At 37.2% G+C, this 23,264-nt stretch overlaps 1 protein-coding gene across 1 annotated transcript in view; it reads right to left on the reverse strand.

Annotated features, from left to right (window-relative positions):
* Positions 1-12,967, reverse strand: part of MARCHF1 (membrane associated ring-CH-type finger 1) — a gene marked incomplete at both ends in the record, with an annotated part of 81,452 nt that extends 68,485 nt beyond the window's left edge. The window contains one exon of the mRNA XM_079534248.1: positions 12,866-12,967. Coding sequence (XP_079390374.1) covers positions 12,866-12,967 — 102 coding nt within the window. The remainder of the gene's footprint in view (positions 1-12,865) is intronic.
* Positions 12,968-23,264: the final 10,297 nt, after the last annotated feature.

The raw sequence follows: 23,264 nt of genomic DNA on the forward strand, positions 1-23,264 counted from the left end.
TTCAAGACTGTGACACTTTAATCACAGCAATTTCTTGGAGCATAGGATGTACTGAGAAATATAAAGTAGTTTCAGTATCTTCATGAATGCAACCACCCTCAGACCATCCAAAGCTAGAGGCAGCAGCTGGAGGACTATTAGAGAACAGTAAAAACTTTCTAGAACAGGCATTATTCACAGACACACTTAAGAATCAGTTTTTTTCTTTAATATTCTGTTTCCAAGATAACCCATAGGTCAAATGCATTCAAGTAAACACATTCAGTCTTCACTCTCAGCTTTCTAAGCAATGCTTTTTAAAAGCCAGCATTTCTTAGTATTGGACTTCATTGAGCACTAGGGTTGAAAGAGAAAGGAGTAAATCTGTTTCTGTTTCACACAGTTGATTCCTCCTACACCTCCCATTATAAAAATAACTATTTCTCTCTTCATTCTTTACCATGGCACATGAAGCAGTAGCTTAATTCTCACGTCTAAGATGTTCAAACGAGCATTGCTTTAATTCGGTAGAGGTAGGAAACAGTAAATATATTAGCTTTTTCAAGTTCTAACACATCTAAATGAGAAATTCTATTTTATCCCCCTGAGACAGTCATGTTATGAATCTGCAAGCTGGATGGAAGGCTTTTTTGGTTTCTTTTCTGAAGAAGACAATTTGTATTGTCCGAGCAAAATACAAAGTCATAATAAGGAAAATACAAATACTGGGTTTTCGGTCTCTCATGTCAGAACAAGCAACACACGTGGTGTTTATCCCATTATTCTGCTCTGAATGTAAAGAGACTAGCAAAGTTATTCTGATCCCATCTACTCTATCAGAAAGTAACATTTTCAGAAACAGAAAGTAATCTATATGCATATTTTGGTAAAGAAACAGCTCACCTATACCACACAATTAGAAAACGAGAAATAAAACAAGAAAAAACTCACAAAATGGCCCCTACAAAGAAAATTCACGTTAATATGAGATCTCCAGATGACTAAAATGCTTTAAAAACTAAAGTGTATATTTGCTTGTAGGGATTTGTGTTTTTTTATAATTAAAGCAGAATCTGGACCTAAGTATGCTATCTGAGATAGACAATTTGATAGTCACTTGTGAACACTGATAAAAGGAGAGAAAGGAGCAGACACTGTTCCTTTATGTGTTAACCCTAAATAAACTAAGTGCATAGATAACCAAAGCATACTGAATTTTCTCATGTATGAACACAAATTGCTTTCTATTTTTTTTATCTGCAAGAAACCAATTGCTTTACTGAATGCTTTGAATTGAGAATAAATATACAAAGTTACCAGGCTAATTGCATATCTCGTACATCTGGGAAGTTGTTAAGCAATACATTTTTAATGACAGGCATTGACTGAACAAAGTATTAGCTCATGTGACTGCCATTCACATTATTATTTAAAACAAAAATCTCTGCTAATGGGTCTACAAATGCTAGAAAAAAACAGCACCTACACCCTAATTTCTTCCTCATTAAGTAATTCCAAAGAAATTGCGGTGGGTGGATGAGATCTTTGTGCCAGCTTAAATGCAGGGCAGTGCATTCGTGACAGAATGCAGCAAGAGCCATGCAGCAGTCTTCCCCACAGCTCTACACAATGTGAAGTCACGGTACTGTCAGTGACAGACAAGGCTCTGCGCAATGGCAGAGTGCTGCTGGCATGAGTTAGATTTTTAAAATGTTTATGACATTCTGTCCTATCTGAATTAGGTAAGAGAGCTCCTCTGTATTTTTTTTAAAAGAAAAAGTAGATTTTGCTTTGAAGATTAGTAGTAATTTAGTGGATTTGGAGCCACTCTTGTGTGTAGACATGCATTACTTGCATGCTTTATGTACATAAACAAAAAGCTTCCAGACCACTTGCACTGTTGAAACCAAGTTTTACTGTTACACTTGGCTGAATTATTTACTTTTTAATCACTTCTTCAGAGCCATGGGTAAAAAGGTTATCTGAGAAACACATTTACATTAATGGTTATATCGTATGATTATTACATCCATGGCTAGAAAGAGAACACAATGAACATTCATGTGAAGCAAGAGAAGAGTGATCTTACGATTAAAGTATAGGAATCAGAAACAAGATGACTGCCTGTCCTCAAAAGTTCCTCAACAGATCTTCAGAATATCTTCAGAAACTGCAAATTAATTAACGATGATAGTTTACATTTTTACAGTGTGTTTCAAGCATATTTGCATAGGTAAACTTATACTACCACGAGAGCGTAGGCACTCATGAAACACTTCCAAAATCTGTTTAGATTTGAGTATCAGCATATTGAATACTCAGCCTTGAGATGGTACTGCCCAACCCTGCTGCTCAGTGCATGAGCTGAACCGTGAATATGTAATGATTGAAAAAAAAGCATGGAAAAAAAGGATCAGGTTTTTTTCTAACTGGGAAGAAAAAGAAACACAACAAAAAATAACCTTCCAAGTGAATCGTGTTATTTCAAGCAGGTTCTGACACTGCAGAATTCTGATTTGGACTTTGCACCTAAAAATCGCACTTGGCCAAGTGACCAAACTCAGACATAATTTCAGATATCCTAAGCATAAGATTTTCAATCCTCAGGAATTTATCATCTCAGTTTTAATTAAAATGGCCTTAAACCACATACGCAAAGAAACTGAAGGAAAATCATAGTTATTCTCTATAAAATATTCAAACTACCCTAACACTACTGCAGTTCAACACGAAACATTATTGATGTTTTGACAATCTAGTAACTATCTAAGCAGTTATAAAATCAGTACAAATTGATTAATTCAATTGCTCATTTTTTCACATTTTGTTTTTATCAGCTGTTATTAGCATTTCATGAACATTAATATTTATAGATTACAACGATTACAAGAAGCAATTAGCACGTTCTGAAATAATATTACCCACAGAAAACAAACATTAAGCACGATTAAGTAAACTCAGGTTTTCCTAATAAAAAAATAAATTCAGTTAATTCAGCATCAGGAAACACTGTAGTCTAAATTATATATGCTTAAATCTAAATAACTGCAATTCTATTTCCCCATGAAGTCTGAGCACGTCATTTTAATGCACCACATGCCCAGACTCTTAACGGAAACATTTGAGAGCTCTCAGAAGCACCTGTAATGCCTGATCTTTCTTCATCCACAGTGATCTGAAGTCCATTGGATCTACGTGTCTCCTAGTTCAGCGTTCACTTTATTAAGTTAACACAGAATGGCCAGGGTTGGAAGGGACCTCAAGGATCATGAAGCTCCAACCCCCTGCCACACGCAGGGCCACCAACCTCCCCATTTCATAGCAGCCCAGGCTGCCCAGGGCCCCATCCAACCTGGCCTTCAACACCTCCAGGGATGGACGGGGCATCCACAGCCTCTCTGGGCAGCTGTTCCAGCACCTCACCACTCTCACAGCAAAGTTATATTACACACAACTACAAACCTACTCAACCTGCACTCAAACTTACTCTGCTTGTACTCAGCAGCTTCTATGTGAAATAAAAGCGGTGGCAGTTCTGCAGCTACTTCAGACTTGGATATTTTTTTCTCTGTTTTGGGTGGTTTCTTTTTAAGAGGAAACCAAGATGTTCAAATTAATTGTCTAATCAGTAAATGAGTTTTCATAATCACATTTACTGTACAATACACCTTTTCTCCCTATTTACACACCCCCAATAAATATTTCTTCCTGCAGTTTACAGTGAGAACAATAATTATGAACTGTTGGATAGTGAAGACAGCTTCACAACACAGTACCGACTCTTGACTGGAACTTCAAAGCACTGTGAAGCCATACTCTAGAAGAGTAAAGTGGAATTATATTGAAAGTGTACAATCTCCTATGTTCTTCAAGTGGGAGGGAGGGAGGAAGGGAGAGAAAAGAAAATCTGTGCAACATGGAATACCTTCCGTCTCACAGAAGCAAAAAGTCAAAGAAGTGCAATTAAAAAAAAAATCCAGTGAAATAATTATAGAGGAAAGAAAAACTAGGCAGTATTTCATTCAGAGATAGAGGGTTGGAAAAAAAACCCCACAACTAAACATGTGGACAGAAAATCAGGAATAGTAAAACACTACCACAGACATCACACACAAATGTTTTCATTCCTGATTTCAAATTTAGCCTAATTTTTCCCCTCTTAATCTCATCCTATTACTCCTCTCGTTTCATGAAAGGATATGTGGATTGACCTCAGATGTAATTAGCCTAATGAGGTCAGGCAGATTTCTTCCACATCCAGCAGTTACAGAATCACAGAATTGCAGGGATTGGAAGGGACCTCAAGAGATCAGCCAGTCCAAGCCTGCTGCTAAAGCAGCTTCCCTACATTAGTTTGCACAGGTAGGTCTTGAATTTCTCCATAGAAGGAGACTCCACAACCTCTTTAGGCAACCTGTTCCTGGGCTCCGTTACTCTGACTGTAAAGAAGTTCTTCTGCATCTTAGTACAGAAATTCCTATGTTCAAGTTGTCCTATGTTTAGGTCAACAGATGCAACACAACATTCACACATATCCATTATCCATTTATAATTTAATTGATAGCCTTGGCTTTTCCTACAAATCCAGATCAAGATTTGAGTCAATAATGAGAATATGCATTGTAGAACCTACTTCATGTTGTTAATTCCTCAGCCTGTCTGAAGCTTCATCTCTAGAAAACCACTCTGACTACTGTGCTATCTTCTCCCCCACTGTACTGGTTTTCCAAACTTACTTTATTTTTCCACTGTCAACCACGATAAGACTAATGTCTTTGTATCTGCAGGGGTTAAGTACCTCACAATTGTAAGTGAAATTTTATCCCAAATGCTATCATTCGGGATGATACTGGGATCACATTACAGAGGCTGAAGTAATAAAGTAGAACTGACTTTCAGAAACTCACATGGAAGTTACCTACAGTGAAAGTCAGCATTTTAACCTGCATAATAGTCATAATCACTCTTCCTTTTCAGTTCATTACTCCAGCACTTCTTGTTGCTGTTCTTTGCTATAAAAAGGAGGCCATAATTTCAGCTGCAACCGAGCTAAACAAAACTAGAGATTGATATCGTCCATACCTCTAGAAACTAATATATTTTTATATACATTCAGTGTTATTAATCTCCTCTAGCAACTACGGAGCACTGTATTTAAATGAATGATTAAAAAACTAATTTAAAGCTCTGCCACTGTTTCCAAGATAGTCCTCATACGTGCAGATTCATCATGCTGCAGGAAAGCCCACAGCAGGCTGGGTGGAATACATAGCAGCACATAGGCTGAAATGGCTCCAGGACACTTTGACGTAACACTGCATCAGAAAAACGGCGAGCTGCGGAGAGGATGTGCTTTATATTAATCTACTGCACTAAACTAACACATGTAAGTCATAGTGCTGTGAAGACTCTTACAGAGGATACCATAGCAGAAGAATGTATTAGGGTTGTATTTAAGGGACATACAGCTCTCTGCAGTATACTTTCTCTCCCGCTTCTGTCTGTAGCAGAACTCACACACTACTACGAATGCATGAAAAGGCTTCCCTACTTAGTCATACAGGCCCATTTTATATTAAAATCATATTTTTGGAAGCATTTGTAAAGAACAGAATGAATCCAGTTGCAGAATCCGCAAAAACTTACATGATTAGGTACAATTTAAACTAATGAGAAATTCAAAGAAAATGAGGTATATGAGGGGAATTCTGATTCCTACCCTTCTCTACCTTCTCTAAACAGCTCCTGTACGTACTTCAAGCAGGCGCCAGTATAAGTACACAGTCTCCAAAGCAAATTACATATACACATTTCTGCCTACAGGACAGAGTTGCACAGACAGTGGCGGTCAGCATAGTACAGAGCTTATCCCATAACTATCTCTACATCTGGTAATTTGAGTGATAATGTACTGCAAAATACCATGGAAAAAAATATGGGTCCTCAGGAGTGGCAGTACTGTGCAAATGTGTAATTTAAATTAAGCATCTAATATTACCAGCATGAAATTTTAGAAGTCGCAGGACCATTTCACATCAGCTTCTTTTAACCTAAGTACAAACCTTAGCTTTCCTCGCATGCGTTACTCTTTCAACAAATGAATAAGGAGAAACATTTATTTGATGCTTCCCGTAAACGTGGCTTCCTCATTACAAGGTAGGTACTCAGATAATAACAGCACTGAAGGCTTTACAGAGCTCAACTGTGATTAACCCATTTCACCTTATCAAGAATTTAGGTTAATTATTTGGCCCTGTCTGATTTCCTCATTTTCTAGAACTTCCTTTCCAGATAAAAACTGTAATGGTGATCTGGCACTGGTCTTTTTGTTTCAGTACCCGTAAGACTGTTTGTTGTACACTCTGGGGCTCTTTGCATTTTTGACCACATCTAAAATTTTTATGGCCATATTAAAAAATCACTAGAAAAATCATTTCTGAGATTTCAGTCAAAAGTTATGTAAACAGCTCTGCTGTACTGAGACACAGCTCTACTCTGCAAAACTACAAGTTAGCACATTTAAAATTCCACACTTAAAAGATGAGCCTTTCTCCTAAGTGAGAGAGACTAACTAGACAGCTTCAACTGTAAAAAAGTAACAAGTTATGAATAATTGATATGAAAGACATCTGAATCAACCTTGCGGATGCATGCTGCTATGAGAAATAAAGTGCACCGAATGTTCTGGGGAAAGAGTAAAGGAACCGAATGCACTCTATTCAACCAGCTATACAGATATTTAACAAATATGCATTGCAAATGCCTTCGTAGAGTAATTTGATCCAGAAAAAGTAATTTCTTGCCAAATCCACAAACAAAAATGTTTGTAAAAATGAATACATAATGCCAAGAAAAAAGAAATATTATGCTTAAGTGTAAAGCTAAACAAAGTCTTACTTGAATAAATAACAGCAATGTACTCTGAAATTGAAGCCAGCATTCGGGAAAGCTCTGTTCAAGACCATCCAAGGAAAGGAAATAAAAAGTGAAGCAAATAAAAAACAAAGTGAAAAATGGCAACAGGAATCTTTAGCCTAAGAATACCAGAATAAATGCTGGCTTTTACTGAAATGCTGCAGAAGTTTAATAACCCTATGAGAGGTTAATCTAGAGTCACCATAAGTGACTCTAACAGCTTCTCAGCACAGAGGAACAGAACGGACCGGTCCAGCTGCGATACAAACCTCTAGCACTAGCTGATATATTTAGAATTCCCCACACCCCAAAAATTTATTCAGATCTCATGCATTATTCCACAAGCAATCTAATACAGAATTTATCAGTGACTCATCTGAACCACAGACAGTAATATTTTTAACAGTTTCTTTTTTCTGTAATTAAACATGCTGTATGCTGCATCCAGCAGCATTCTTGTAAAGCCTAAGTGAAGATTTAAACAGCATATAATTGATTAGTCAGACTGAATAATTCCGGCTCTTTTGAAATTACATTTCTTTCTTTTACACAGTTTTATCCACATATGCACACTGGCTACTACATTAAAAGTAGAAGTGGATTTCCAAAAGCAGTGTCTCTACAGAATTCTCTAAGTATAGGGTTGCTGAATTACAAGCTGGTTGTTCAGCCTAATTAATGTAACGTATACTTAATAGTTATACAAATATGAAAGCAATTCAGGTGAAGCCAACTCTATCTTAGGTAATTACTTTTTTCATCACTTACATCTAGTTTTAGGTTATTAAACTACACAATTTCCTTACAACAAATTGAAACACTGGTCTTAAACATCCCTTTAACCCATGAGATGAACAGTAACAGTTTCACACTGTTAGTAGAAACCTACAGGGATCCCATTTCCCAGGATTTTCAGGAAGGAATTATACTACCTCGGTAAAACTCAGGCAAACACTTCAAGCTCAGATGAAGACCTTCTGTGTTAAATTTTGCCGTTTAGATAAACTGTTGTTACTCTTATTCTTCATATAGTTAGTAGAACTTAAAATTAAACCCCAAATGGTTCCAACAATAACCTTCCCAGTACATCATCACCGGAATCATGGAATCATTAAGGTTGGAAAAGACCTTCAAGATCATCTAGTCCAACCACCAACCCATCACCGCCATGCCAACTAAACCATGACTCCAAGTACCATATCTACACGGTTCTTGAACACCTCCAAGGGTCAATAACTCCACCAACACCACAGGCAGCCTGTTCCAATGCCTCACCACTCTTTCTGAGAACGTTTTTTTTCTTAATATCCAAACTTAACCTGTCCCTGCACAACTTAAAGCCATCACCTCGTCCTATCACTGCTTACCTGGGAAAAGAGACTGATCCTCACGGTTGGCCTCTTCCATTGTTCCATTAATTATATTTTGGAATGATCACTGACTTTACTACAACCGTGCTCACTTACCCTCAGGAGACCAAACCCAGCGACTTGGGATCCCTGTGCCTTTTTCAAATGGACAACTGAAATGTGTATTTTACTTTCTCTTGGAGAAGCAGATGGCATCATATTAAATACTTTCACACAGTTCCATGTTCTACCATAAGTTACCTATTTATTCACGTGACTATCCATCCATAAACACTCACCCACAATTTAAGTGGGGAGTATGATATGTACTAATGACTACAGTTCAGCATTACGTATATGTTCACGTCCCATTAGTTTCATGTGTTTAACAAAATTTACCAAACCAAGGACCAATACATACCCTATTCAGGCTTTACATAACTATTAAGAGCATATATTCTGATAATGCCCATGGTCTGAATTAGGACATGAATAGAGCCTAGACACTGGGCAAAGGTATGCAAAGACCCAGCTCTGCTTCTAGTGAAATAGTTTAACCAATGTTAAAAAATATTTATCTATCTCCATCAAATCATTTGAACTAACAATAAACACATAAGCGTACAGGATCACTGTATGAAAAGATACATGCAGTATGGAGATAAGTGACTCATGTATAAAGAATTTAAAATTGAAATTTTTCAATCATATCCATTAATCTTTCAGAAGACAAAAAAGAATGCAAATACTACTGCACAGAATTACGAGCTTTGAAGATCCATAATCTTTTCAATTATGGAAGAAAACATTACTCTTTTTTCAATCCAGCAAAAGTCAGAGAAAGGGAAAGATGAAAAACATGAATTTGCATTTAAGACAAGGAAAAAAAAAATCTGCAGCAACTTTATGTCTGTGCAAACGAACATATATTTCAGAAAAGATAAATACAGTAGATAAAATCCCAAAAATAGATGAAAAAAAAAAAAAACATACTAAGAAGTATTATCCAAAGTAGCAATTACCAGGAAAACAAAACCAATCATCCAAATAAGCTAACGAAAAAAATAGAGAAACCCACAAAAACTAATCTTTTAAAACAAAATCAAATAGAAAAGGGTCTTCTTGCAAACTTAAAGTAAAAACTAATGATTGAGAAAGAACAGAGGGGCAAATACACTGAGAACTGAGACGGCCTTTGTGTCAAGATTTAACATAGCCTAAGTTTGGTTTTAAATTAATATTTCGTTATATAAATATATTTTAAAAGTGATTCTAAACCCACTCAGTATGATAAGTATGTTAATGGATGTGGAATAATTAGTATCACAGCAGTCAGGACTTGACATGAGCAGGAACATACAAGACCTTTTAAGATATTCATACGAACATGGAAACTATTGTAAGAAGCTGAAGTGCTACAACATAGCTCCTCAGTAAATCTCATTATGGACATTAGGAAAGATGAACTTTTAAAATTTAGAAAAAGCATATGCAGGAAGAATTAGCTCAGAATCAGTGCGTTGCTCTCTACTGAATACAGAGTTCCATCTAGAATTGAACACAAAGACTCCAATCTGCAAATAAATTAGACTGAAGTTGTAAAGTCTGGGGATAATATCATGTTCATTTTGAAGAGAGTAATTGAATAATTATGGAAAATGTTTCCAACAGCATTTAACTGACTTCTGAAATACTTGAGAATGTATCCGATTTAAGACAGAACGTTTTAACATCAGTTAAATGGAGATGGGGTAACTGATTTTATTTAACTCCATGTTATTTCAGTAACGTCATGGGACGACTTCCTTTTCTTTTCCCCTTCTGCGCTGCCTTTCTGCACCTCTGTTACTTGCTTAATGAAAAAAATAGCTAATGTCAGTGAGCAATTTGTTAATGATCATAACCTGCTTTCTTCTCTATGAGACTCCCTACTTTCACAAGTACAGAAAATACTTCTTTTCATACCACTTAATAAAACGTGTGGACAGTTCTCGGATCATTACCCTTTGGGAAAGTGGCATTGTGAAATGACCACTTGGGGTTCTAGGGTTAAAGGGAAACAAACATTTGTTCTGAAAAGCCTTCTCAGAAGTTCTAAAAAGGAGCTTCAAAGACAACTTCTGTATTAAAACGCAGAACAGAAATGGTTTTGCTTTTTTGTTATTTTTTTTTTCTCCAAACAGTGTATTTATTAACTGGCGGGGAAAGTTTTACTATGAAACAGCTATTAAAAACCCATACATCAGAATCATGCTTTCAGAATCACTCACACGTGGCTACATCTCCATTTAACTGCATGAGCCTGTTGTCATGGTGAAGAGTAATTACCATCGCTATCAACACTTCATGCTACATGCAAACTGTGGCATTTTTACAGTCTATTTTTATACTACTATATTCAATCTCCTGCAGGATTCAAAAAATATACAAGCCTTACAGCAGCAGAGCAAATCTGAGGAACTGGATGGAAATGCAAGAATTGCAACAGTCCAGCATTTTACCAGGTAACAAAGGCAGTGAGGCTAAAAGGATGAATTTTGGCAAAGATGCAACATTTTTAGATGTGCCCCGGAGAAGACATTCTGATTAATCAGAAGTATCCACCAAAGGAATATGGTAGAGGTCAAATAAAGATAGCAAAGTTTGCTTCCCAGCAAAAACAGACTTACCACCTACAGTCTGTCTGCACATACGACCATAGAAAACAATTTTCAACAATGGAAGTCTACAACGAACCAAAATAAAAACTTAAAAACTTCCTTGAAAAGAGATTTTATACTTCCTCACGAGTAAAATGGGGATTTTCAGCCTACAGTCCACAAGTTAGAAAGACACTGCCAGAAAAAGATTATGATACAAGTCTTCTATCTAATGACAAAGTGTTCTATAGAAAGAGTAATGGCTGAGAAAGCAGGAAGTGAAGACAAATGCAGAGGAAAGCCTGATAAGCCTCAAGAGATACTATTGTCTGTTATGAAAATTGTTATTCTACAGCCAATCATGACATTACAGGACTTGTTATCATCCTCAACTGTATATTTCCCCATTTTTTTTAGGCACTTCATCACCTATGCAGCAATCTAGATTTTCACACAGGTTAGTTTTTGAATTACCCTCATACTACTATAAAACATGCTAACTCTGCTGATTCAACTGTTATGAACTGTATTCCCAGTTCAGCATTGCTAAATCCCACTTGGATGATTTGCATGCTTACCTCTGGAATGTCAAACGAAGCTAAGTGACTAGCAATCGATTAGAAATCAAAATATGCAAATTTTCACATATTTAAATTCATTGATAGTTGTCTCCTTTGACTAGTATTACCTAGACATTATTATTAATTAAATGAAAGCAAGACAAAAATTAAAAAGAACAATTAAATAGGGGGATAACATACATTAAATTTCTCACTTTGCGAATCGTTGTTTTTCATTTCCTTTTTATCTTAAATAATTCCAGATAAAAATGAGTTATAATAATAATAGATTTCTATATTAAGGAAACTGAAATTTAGAATTTTTAGTGCTGCCATTTTTTTGTTGTTTTCTTCCTTAGAAGAAACTTATTTGTATAATCTAATACTGAACTAGAGAATTTTGCCATATTAAGTAGGGTCTTTTCTTAACAAAATGCCAACAAATTTCAAACAAACCACTGCTTCCTAATTCTCTTCAGAATACCACATTCATCAGTGGCTGTAAGGAATCAGTCACTTTTCTATTTAGACGTTACTGTGTACAAGTTCCAACAACAGAAGAGCAGCTCCTTGTGCTCCTCTGGACAGAAATACATTGTGCCCGTCTTAAAGTCAGTAATGAACTGGATGAGGCAGATTGAACTGGTAATGTTTCAGACATGGTTTTGGTACAGATGACAATTTCAATACAGTTTAAGACAAGCGAACACATGTTCAATTTTTGCTCCTACATGCAGGTCACTTTGAAGTCTTTACAAATAACTGTGCTTACTCACCTGGGAAGGTCTACTGATGTAAAGGGATTTACGTGAATGAGTGAAAACTCCACGATTTAAGTTATCATCGGTGAGGCTATTTATTCAGAATTTACTGTATCTTGATACAATTCAAGATAACCTTAGTATTGTCAAAATATGGTCTGAACATCTTCTATCGAGAGTTTTGCATGCAGAACAGTTGCCATCTACTTTAGAATCATGTGGAATATTTTAAGATCAATTAAAACTCCATCTCTCTAGCACAACTGTAGACATATCACACTTTGCTCCTGTTACAGGCAGGAGCAAAGAGCAAACCTGTAGATAACGTCCAGCTGTAATCACCAGGGACCAAATATCATTGCATTGATTAGGACTGCAAAGAATCTAAGCAATCCAAAGCAGTTCATTTCCTGTGTAAAGACTTTTATCATTCAAAAAACATCAATACTGACTAATAGCATGCAAGTCAGAACGGACCATACGTAACAGAAAAGAGGAAGAAACAGCAAGTGGAAAGAGTATGTAGACATAAACTCAAAAGCTTCATGCATTGAGGCAATGCAGTCAGAGGCAAACACTGCATTCAAAAAAAAAAAAAGAGCTTAACACCTCTGAAATTCATTTGTGCATGCAACCATCATAAAATGCAACTTTTCACTCACCAGAGTAGAGTTATGCGACGCATCACCTGAGACCTCGGGTGTTCTTGTGCTGTTTGGTAGTCTGTGAGGGTTACGAGCTATCGCTTGGCACCAGCCCAGCATTTTCTCCTTCCACTTATCCCTTCTCAATTTCTGAAATTCTGAAAATAATTTAGAGTCCCTGAAACATTGACACTTGGAATTTCTTGCGTGCTTGTCTCTGGATGCATGCCTTTAAAAACAACAGCTTTTAAAGTTGTATCTAAACAAGCGAATAAGCACATTTTTAGAACATGTTTATTTAAAGTACTCTGAAGGGTTATGCCATGCAGGATCGAAGATGGCTATGCACTTTCAGTGCAGGTTACACATATTAATACTGTTTTAGTGTCAGCAAGTTCAGTGCCTTCTCCCCAAATTAAATCTTCCTTAAGTTGTCATTTTTTCTATTAAAGTGCTATTTTCAACGATGTTTGTTTCAAAGTAACTTAGAATCACATCACTCTTAAATCCATATAGCACATAACCTCACGTTACCTGAAACCACTACGAATAGCACTGTGGAAGATATTAAACCTAAATCAACAGTGTGAAAACACATATGTGCATACTCATCCCCACACAAAGCACAATACCTGCCTTTGCTTGAAATGGTAAACTAGGATATATTACTGAAAAGAGCCAAAAGTCATGTATGCACATTAGCAATAAAATGCTACATGCCAACTGTTTGTAACGGTAATAAAATGCCTTTTAAGTAATACTAAAACATTCCAGAACTACACTACTAAGTTTAATGTTTGTTTAAATATAAGAAACTTCCATAAGCAATGATGTCTTTTTCCAGTTATACTGTATAATGCAGGTCTTCAGAGCAAAACATTCTTAATTAATTAACGTAACTTAAAGTTGCTTTATTTTTAATCCACTATTTCTGAAGCACTTGTAATCTGGTTCTTTATAACATTTTGAATGTAAGTGTTTTACTCTGTAACATCATGAAATACTGTAAAGAAGACGATCAACCTACCAGGTTGACTGACTAGTACTTCAACACTAGACTGAATAGATCTGGAACGTACATAAAACAATGCTAAGGACCCTACATGGCAAAGTAGCATCTATTTAATGTGCCTAGTGTTATGCAATTGAACTTTCTAACCCATTTTTCAATTACAAAATATTTCAGTCATTTGCTTCTTTCAGGACTGGAGTACAGACCAGCAAAGGCTTCAAAACAAGAAATCTAATGAAGCACAGACTAAAGTCATTGCCACCAATTTAGCAGTAGCTTCCACTTCCATTGGATCAGGGCATCCATTGTCTTGCAAACTTTAAGGAGGCTGTTTATTTTCATTGATTCTGTGAACACAGCTAGCAGAACATTGCATACCAAGTGCTTTAAATACTCTTCATTGTATAGCCAACATATCATGAAATAAATCCAGAGAATCAGAACAAGCAACAGAAGGGAAAACATCTGCACATGTCCTACTGTGCAACTTGGAAAAACAAGCAGTAAATAAGAAGCATCCAATATTATTTTTTCTAGCTTCTGCTACATACCCTAGCTCATTACTACATTGTTTGGGCTGAAATACAATTTATCAACTGAGCAGGGCTGGAACAGTGCAGTCCGATTTCTGCTTCTGTAGCATCTTTATGCCTCTGGAATTCCAAGTAGAAACTATTTCAGTATTGTTTAGAGTTTTCAAAATGAGACAAGACATTTGGTTCTGCTGCTATGGAACCTGTCATGGCATTTCCTCACATACAGTCCCATAAGTGAGGTTTTCAAGTGAAGGAGAGGATTTATAATACCGTTAGAGGTGTGACGCTGCTCAGTTCAACCTGAATGAAAAGAGAAGAGCTGCTGCTGCTCTGTTTATGCCTGCACTCGGGGCTAAGCAAAGAGCTATTACTTAACATACAATCAGCAAGTGAAATCTGTAGAAGGGATACTGAGTCAAATTTACATTCCGCTTGAATGAAGAACAACAGCTTTGGGGAAGTGGTTCTCCATTTCGGTAACATCCATCTGTAACTCGTTAAAAGAACTTTTCACTATACACATGGGTGGTAGGTTTTTTGGTGCAGATGCACAGAAACCAGGGATTAATTTTGGCTGGAGGAAAAAAAAAAAAAACTAACCAAACCCACCTACTTCAAAAAATACATTTTAAATAAATGTATTAATTTACTTTAGGTCTGCTCCAGAAGAGTACAACGTAAAGAGCAAAAGGTTCAGGTCTTCACTGAAGAACCTTACCGATATTCTATTATTTCTTATCAACTATTACCTTATATTTATTTTAGGCTTGCATTTCAAAGTAGTTTTATGCATCAGCCTATTTCTTTGCTTCCAAACCTCCGTTGTCTACTAAATCTCAAGTAAATTATGAGCAAAAACAAACCTATACTACTGCATGTAGTATAGTGAATTCTTTCAGAGACGTGTCAGTGTAGAGTCAAAATCCACCACCTCTGGAGCCATCTAATCCTCATACTTGGGTGAGTATGAGCCAATGTAACCTGAAAACACTATTCCACATACCACATATGAGCACACAGTGTTTTGTACTGCAGTTTTGATTTGATCACAGATGAACCTGGTATAGGGAATGTTCTACAAAATGATTTTCTGCACAGCTGGATATGCCTAGTACTTAAAACTGACAAAGCAGAATTAACCCTAAACAACATCTGTAGTTCAGTTTGACAAAGGCAACTACTTGAAGCCGTTACGAGTTTCCACACAGCTAAGTCTACCACATTTTAGCAATTTGCTCCTCTATGATGTCAGCTGGCAAGAAGTCTATGCTCTTGGAAATTTTACAACCTGTTTAAAACAGATGTTAGTTTGGAGCTCACAGTGTCGACGTGAGCCACAGCTGTAGCGAGAAGTGTAGCGAGAATGTCTGGCAGCAGCGCACTGCAGCAAAGCCTCATTGCAAGGATCTGCAAGGAGACCATTCTAAAAACTACCACCATCATCATCCCTCAGTAAAAGATCATTAAATCCTTCATTTGTTGCCTTCAGTTGTGAAGATAGGAAATCTTCTCACTAAATCCACACAGTCCTATCCCGGTTCCTCTGAGAACAAAGAATTATTCAAAACAGTTGCAAATCTTGCTTTTGCCTTGACGAGTCAAACTGATGCCTGCAACCATAAAGACTGTAATTGAAAGGATTTCGCATTTCCTTATTCAACTGAAGAATAACTATAGCAAATAAATTGCCTGGAAAAAAAAAATCTTAATTTAGTTCCTATAAATTACTTTATACGTATTTCCTCAAGGAAACAATTTTTACTTAGAATTCTGGCAAGGAAAAGGACAAAGAGAATTAGAGATTCAATAGAGGTTTCGTTAAGGATGATTTACTAGAAACTAACTGGATATATGCAATAAAACAGTTCATTAATCTTACAAGGGAAAAGAAATGGTAAACTTAGCATGAACACAATTAGATTCGGGTAACAAAGGCCTCACCAAAGGCGGAATTAAGATGAAGTACATAAGATGTTCATGCTTTTTCCACTGTTTACCAGGATCTAGCAATTTTCATAAACCAGAATTTAATCAAGCACAAAACATTATATTCTTTACCTAAGCTAAACTGTTTTGTTCTCTGTGTTTGAAGAGTCCAAAGAGCGACAAAGTAATGGTATTTGTCCTGCGCCTTAACACACTGCATGACTTGGCATATCAGCAAAATATTCCAGGAGCAGATCTGCAGGAATATTTAAATGCAAATAGCCTTCAATTGCGGAGCTCTGGCAAGAGAAATACAGTCCCTGTTGTTCGCTGTGTATTGCTTGTTTAAGTCTTATCAAGCTGTGACTTCCAATCAATTATTCTGATTTGAATGGAAATGCAAATTCATGGTCTGGAGGCATTGGAAAGCCCCAGGAGCTTGTACTGCTTTTGTACCACAAGGGAGCCATAGGCTCTACTTAACCAACTAGTCAATATTATCCTACAACTGCTGTGTATAACAAGAACAATTCAGTATAACCTCAGTTTAACAGCATAATGACTAACTCTGTGTTTTTAGACATAAGAAGCTCAACTTCAAGCTCAAAAATTACTTTTTTTTAATAAATCATATTAGAATATATATAGCCATCCCAGTGCTGCATTCCAGTTCAATATAATTCAGCAGAAGCAAAAAAAAAAGACCAAAAACTAGCACACAAGCCCAGAAATAATTCAAGTGACACCCAGAAAGATGGTACCAATTAAAGTCTACCGGTACCAGTGTTCCTCTATACCTACTACATATACACAGTCAAACTCTTCTGAACCAAGCAGATGCAAGACTCTGAATTCAAACGTTCTCATTTTTCTTAATGACAGATTTCAGCACTACATGAAGAGTAAAGGACACAATTATACCCATCTGTATTCCTATCTATAACAGCAAAACAAAGCTTTGGTGTAACTTAGCCATGCTTAGAAGCGCTTCACTTCGGCAGTTCTTCAAAAACAGAACCACAGAATCAACTCTCATCTCTAGGGTAGATGCCATATTCTAAGATTATTCAGTTTTCCAGAACTAGCCTAAATTACATGTTTATTTAAGCCTGCGGTCAATTAATCAACTAGAATTTTCTTAAATTTTTAAATGTGTTATCCAATCAATTCTCAGTGGCTTGAGAGAGACTATTTTAATTTCTCCTTACCACAACTGACAATATCATTTCTAACTTAGAGTAATCCAAAGCTTACCACTTTTTGTTACGTACTGCCACAATTTTAGTCTTCCTTAGCCTTTCAAGATCCCGAATCTGTCATAATAAAGGTTTCAAACTTCATGCATTACTCAAAACAGTTGATCATTAAAAATAAAATCAATGTAATATGCAAATACACCTGTAAATATTATTGCAGGTAAAATTCCTTCGATTATCCACTATACAACCACTGCATCCAAGGGGTGACAAGAAATCTTTAAAGGCTTTCAAAGGAAGCCTTTGGTTTTCTAAAGATCTAAAAATGTTGGAATGATTGTCTCCATAGTCCACATACTCTTTCTGGCAGAAAAAAAAACACCTTCTGAGTGTAGCTGAAAGCATTTTTAAATCACTCAAATCTCTTCAGAGAAACCACAACAGCGTTTTTCTTTCTCCTTGGTCTGTTCTCAGCATTATAATTCTACCTCTTTGTACTGTGAAGATTGCAAGAGAATGTCAATGTGTTAGAAGAAGCAGGCAGTACTTATGCCTACGTATACTACGTAAAATATCTTTATATATGTTTATACATTGCCAAGTTTGTATTTTGCTATGCAGAGTTTGATTTTATTTGTTGTTTGAAACCATTTTAATAAGCAACCTCTGTACCATAATTTAATACATCGTTTTTCTACAGGTTCTTGCTCACAGTAACTCTAAGGAATGTTTTGTTCAACAGAAGTTAGGTGTCACCATTCTCTTCAGAAATTTCAAAATGAAAGCAACAGTATGCACTCCTTGCATGTTTTTGTCTACAGGTGAACGACAAAAGGCTGCCTAATCCTTCCACAAAATCCCTGCATGAAATTCAAGATGCATCTGACTCCCAAGCAGAAAAAAAAACAAACAGAGCCTCGAAAAAAAAAACACAAGAACAAATAACATGTTTTCGCTTTGCGAGTTTGCATACATTTAACTACGTGCAATTGCCAAGCAGCTTAAACCAAAGCTTCTAATCAACCCTAAAGGCACGAGTGGGAAGTGCATGTGTATAAACCATACTGAGTAAGTGGCAGATGGACATTCTTCAGGGGACTCATAGGACCAGCAGTAAGCGCAGTGTTCAGAAAATCCAGAAAGCAATGCATCAACTGTTATCTTTTTGGATTTCAGTAAAGCTTCCAAGGCCGTGCCACAAAATATCCTTCTGGATAAAACATCCAGCATACAGCTCTACAAAATTATAGTGTGATGAGAGAATAACTGGCTGACAAATCGGGCCCAAAGGCTTACAGTAAATGGGGTTACGTGGTTGGTCACTAGTGGGGATCTCCATAGCTCCATTTTAGGGCTATTATTCTTCTATGTTTTCACAAATAACTTGGATGTAGAACTAGGTGTTTAGAGAAAGTTTGCTGATGATGCTAACCTGGGAAAAGTCGTTTGACTCTGTCAAGGGTGAGGAGACCTTGCAGAGTGAACTAGACTAGAGAGCTGAGCAACCACCAACCATGCGAAGCTGAACAGTAACAAGTGCCAGATCCTGCACTTGGGAAGGAACGATCCTGGCTATGCATACAGACCCAGCAATGAGGTGCTGGAGAAGCAGTCCCGCTGAAAGGGATTGGGGGGATTTAGCTGACAAGTTGAACATGAGTCAACAGTGTGCTCAAGGAGACAGGAATGCCAACCATACCCTGGGATGCATAAAACACAGCACTGCCAGGCGGGCAAGGGAAGGGATTGTTACCCATTTTGTTACCCATTGGCTGTCATTTGAAACAGGGCTGTTTAGTGGTTTAATTATGCTTTTCAGCCATCTAACCTTTATTGGATTGAAAAACCTTCTGCTTCTGTCATTATATTTGAAGTCAGTCACGGTCTGCCTTATTCAAGGTGGCTTTTATCTCATGTGATAAGCACACTTCTCTAAATAAACTACATTTATTTAGCTCTAAGCTGATGTGGCCTCACCTTGAACACTGTGTGCAGTTTTGGGCACGTACAGAAAAGACATAAAACTATTACAGAGTGTCCAAAGAAGGGCGGCAAAGAGAGGACAAAGTATGTGGAGCAGCTGAAGTCCCTTAGTTCTTTCAGCCCAGAAAAGAGTAGGCTAAAAGGAGGCCTCATGGTGGCCTACAGGTCTTTCTAAGGGGCATGGAGAAGTAGTGCTGGAGAGCCAGAGAGCGCGAGGAAACAGCATGGAGCTGTGTTGGGAGGGTCTGGTCATATATCAAGAAATGGTTCTTCATCAGAGTGTGGCCAGGCCTTGGAACAGGCTCCTCAGGGCAGCTGTCATGGCCTTGAGCCTGCTGAAACATCTGAACAACTCTCAATCATACGGTCTGATTTTTGGGCCATGCTGTGTGGAGCAACGACCCTTATGGGTCCCTTCCAGATGGGCGTTTTCTATGACTCCACAAAATAACAAAGTTATGTGTGCAGTTATCCAAACATACTAGGCATAGGAGGCTAAGATAGGTCTTTAAAGGACTTCTTGCTTTCTACATACACAGAAGGACAAGTCTATACCCCAAAGCTGTTCCACATAGTTTATTTAGAGAAGTGTGCTTATCACATGAGATAAAAGCCACCTTGAATAAGGCAGACCGTGACTGACTTCAAATATAATGACAGAAGCAGAAGGTTTTTCAATCCAATAAAGGTTAGATGGCTGAAAAGCATAATTAAATCACTAAACAGCCCTGTTTCAAATGACAGCCAATGGGTAACAAATTAAAATGGATTTTTAAAGAAAGGGAAAATCATACTTCATCAAGTGTCCAACTACACATGCTACTTTGGACCACAGCTGGTCCAAAAGGAGAAGCATTTCCTCTTAGTCAGAAATGTATTTTTAATGGAAGTTCTTCTGTCAAATACTATTTTTTGTGCAGTCACAAACCATCTTTCTCTGACAACCCTAAATATGGAATCCTCAATCTTGTGACCAGCTTGGTTACTGTTTCTGTGACAGGCCTGTCACACTGCACCTGTAGCAGACGAAGGTCATCAGTGCTGGAACTGAAGACACTGATTGTTTAGATTGCTCTTACAATTGGCTATATCAGAAGGCCAGTGTTACTTTATCAACACTGGGCCTCAATACCATTCTTACCTAATTTCAGATAATTTTAATTTTCAGGATCTCTTTTAAGGTGAGTGACAGGACAGCAATCATAGCACCCCAATTAAACTGACAGAAATACTTGTGAGAAATTCAGTGCTGGTCTAGTTGGTTCACATTCTATATATTCAAATCAAAAACTGAGAATAATTAAACCCACTACAGTCAGCCTACTCCCTGAGTGTATACTCTGCTGATTCTTTAAGGACACAGAAGGTGGTTAGACATCATTGTCGATAACTTTTAATTAAAAGCACTCCAATAAGTATTTTATTTAAAGATCTTTTCTTTTTCTTTCTTGTGCATTTTCTTTTTACTTTTTTGTGCATTATTTATCAAACAACCACAGCATAAAAACATGACCGCTAAATATTTCCTCATTTATTGTTACACAGTAAGAAAACACTTCTTGTGTTGGTATTTCTATAAATGGTATTTCTGTCACATAAAATAAGCTTTCAAGTTTTGCTCCATTTTTTATTAAGCTTCTAATACATTAAGTTCATGCTTAGTTTGGAACTATTCGGGGGCACCCTTGAGAATTCCACTAATTTCAGTTTAGAGAACTATGCTGACACTTCTCCAATCTTCTGGCCTCTCTTTGGATTTATTTATTTATTCATCAGAACACATTTATTTCACTAAACTAACCACAAACATAAGAACTACAAGGGCTACACCTCATACTTCAACTTTTTTTTTTGTTAGCAATTTACTTTTTGGAGACAGTCTTGCCTGGCAGCTGTCAATAACTATTGTCTAATTAGAATGCTATTACAATAAAGTATTATTATAGCTCTTTGAATCCTAATTTTAATGTAGGCCTTCAGACTAATGCCCACCTTTCTGTTTAGTTCATGGAAATTCAAAAAACAACTCATTTTTAGGATGACATATAATGTATTTATGTGACGGAATAGTTATTCAAGCTGTTGCCAGTAACTGCAGCATTAAGCCAGTAATTATTTGTAACTTAAATAACTGGAATCCGTTTATCCTGAAAAACCCTGAAGAGGCCATCTGCCATGGTTTCATCTAGAAGAGATCAGATCCTAAGCGATAATCTTCATAACATAAATCAGAAGTGGTGGGAGGTGTTAGAAGAACAAGCCTAATAGTACGAAAAAGAATTACTTGCAACAGTACACTTCATTCAGTTTAGTGGTAATGAACATTTAATGGTTTTGTCTTTGTTGAGAAGGAATCCAAGTTTTCTGCCTTCAATAGCTCTGTTTGCAAGTTTTCGTCAAATGGAATTTGGTTCTTATTTTGGTCAGTATAACCAGTTGATCCTTGATAAGAACATAAGCCTTCCTCAAAATAATTTGCACGATTTTCTTTATTATAAACAATACAACTTACAACTGTACAACTCTGGGCAGCGTGGTCTAGTGGTCGGCGACCCTGCTTGTGGGAGGGGAGGAGGTGAAACTAAATAACCCAGGCCATTCAATTATTCTGTGGACTTAACTTTAATTAGTGTTCTAATAAATAACTTCCAAAAGAGTACCAAATTGCACCTTTTAACTTCAGAAAATCCTGTAGTTTTTAGAAAATATCTTTATGTCAGTTTCCAGAGGTGTCTGAATTTGCTGTCAACTAGCATTCAAAGTAACTATTTCATGACTATTCATTAGTCACAAAACAGCTAAAAATTTGCATTGGTAGATAAGCAGGAGTAAATTTCATGCAAGCCCAACGTATTAAAAATAGTAAGTTAGATGCAACCAGAAACCAATACAGCAATAAAGTTTTTATAGAATTATCTCACGGACTATGAAGACAAATGACTAATGAACTGACAGCAGAACAAAACTTAAGACATTATCATGCAATACCATCATGACTTACTAATTATTTTCCATACAGAATATTTATTTTGCTTCTTTATACGTAGGTCAGTCTGAAAGTAATGCCTCCTGTTTATTTCCACGAAACAACACCAGCTACAAAGAGCTCAACAACTCCATTTGACAGAGCACGTTCTCAGCTACAAAACACCACTTTTTTCAGCGTATTCGCCACCATGAGCTGTGCATTTTCACCAGTGATGAACAAGAGCCTGCATTCTGTGCTTGTAAAAACCTGCATGGCCATCCAGAACACGGCTTGTCTTTTGTGCTGCTGTCTCCGCTGCTGCAATGCACCTTCCACCACCTCGGTGTGCTCACATCTGCTGTTTGGTCTCCATCAGTAGTCAGCAAATGTCCGTGAATGTCAGTAGGCGCCATTTTTTCTGCATGGAGGAACTCAGTTACACACCTTTCCTGAACAGCACTTCCATGTCAGAAACCATTTTGTCAGACTCTCTTTGCTGCCTCCTGTCACAGTGACAAAATGTTAACACAAGGTTCAGCCACACAACCAACAGCCGCCTCTGATATGGAGAGCTAACAGAATAAAACAGGAGGCCCTCATAAAATGCAAACAAGGAACTGTACTGCAGTGTCCCATCCTGTGCCACCCGAAAGGTCACAGAACGAGAATCCCAAAATGGATCAGGTTGGAAGGGACCTCAAGGATCACGAAACTCCAACCCCTGCCACATGCATGGCCACCAACCTCCCCACTTAATACCAGCCCAGGCTGCCCAGGGCCCCATCCATCCTGGCCT

The sequence above is a fragment of the Tetrao urogallus genome (genome assembly GCF_951394365.1).
Source record: "Tetrao urogallus genome assembly, chromosome: 4".
In the NCBI taxonomy this organism is placed as follows: Eukaryota; Metazoa; Chordata; class Aves; order Galliformes; family Phasianidae; genus Tetrao; species Tetrao urogallus.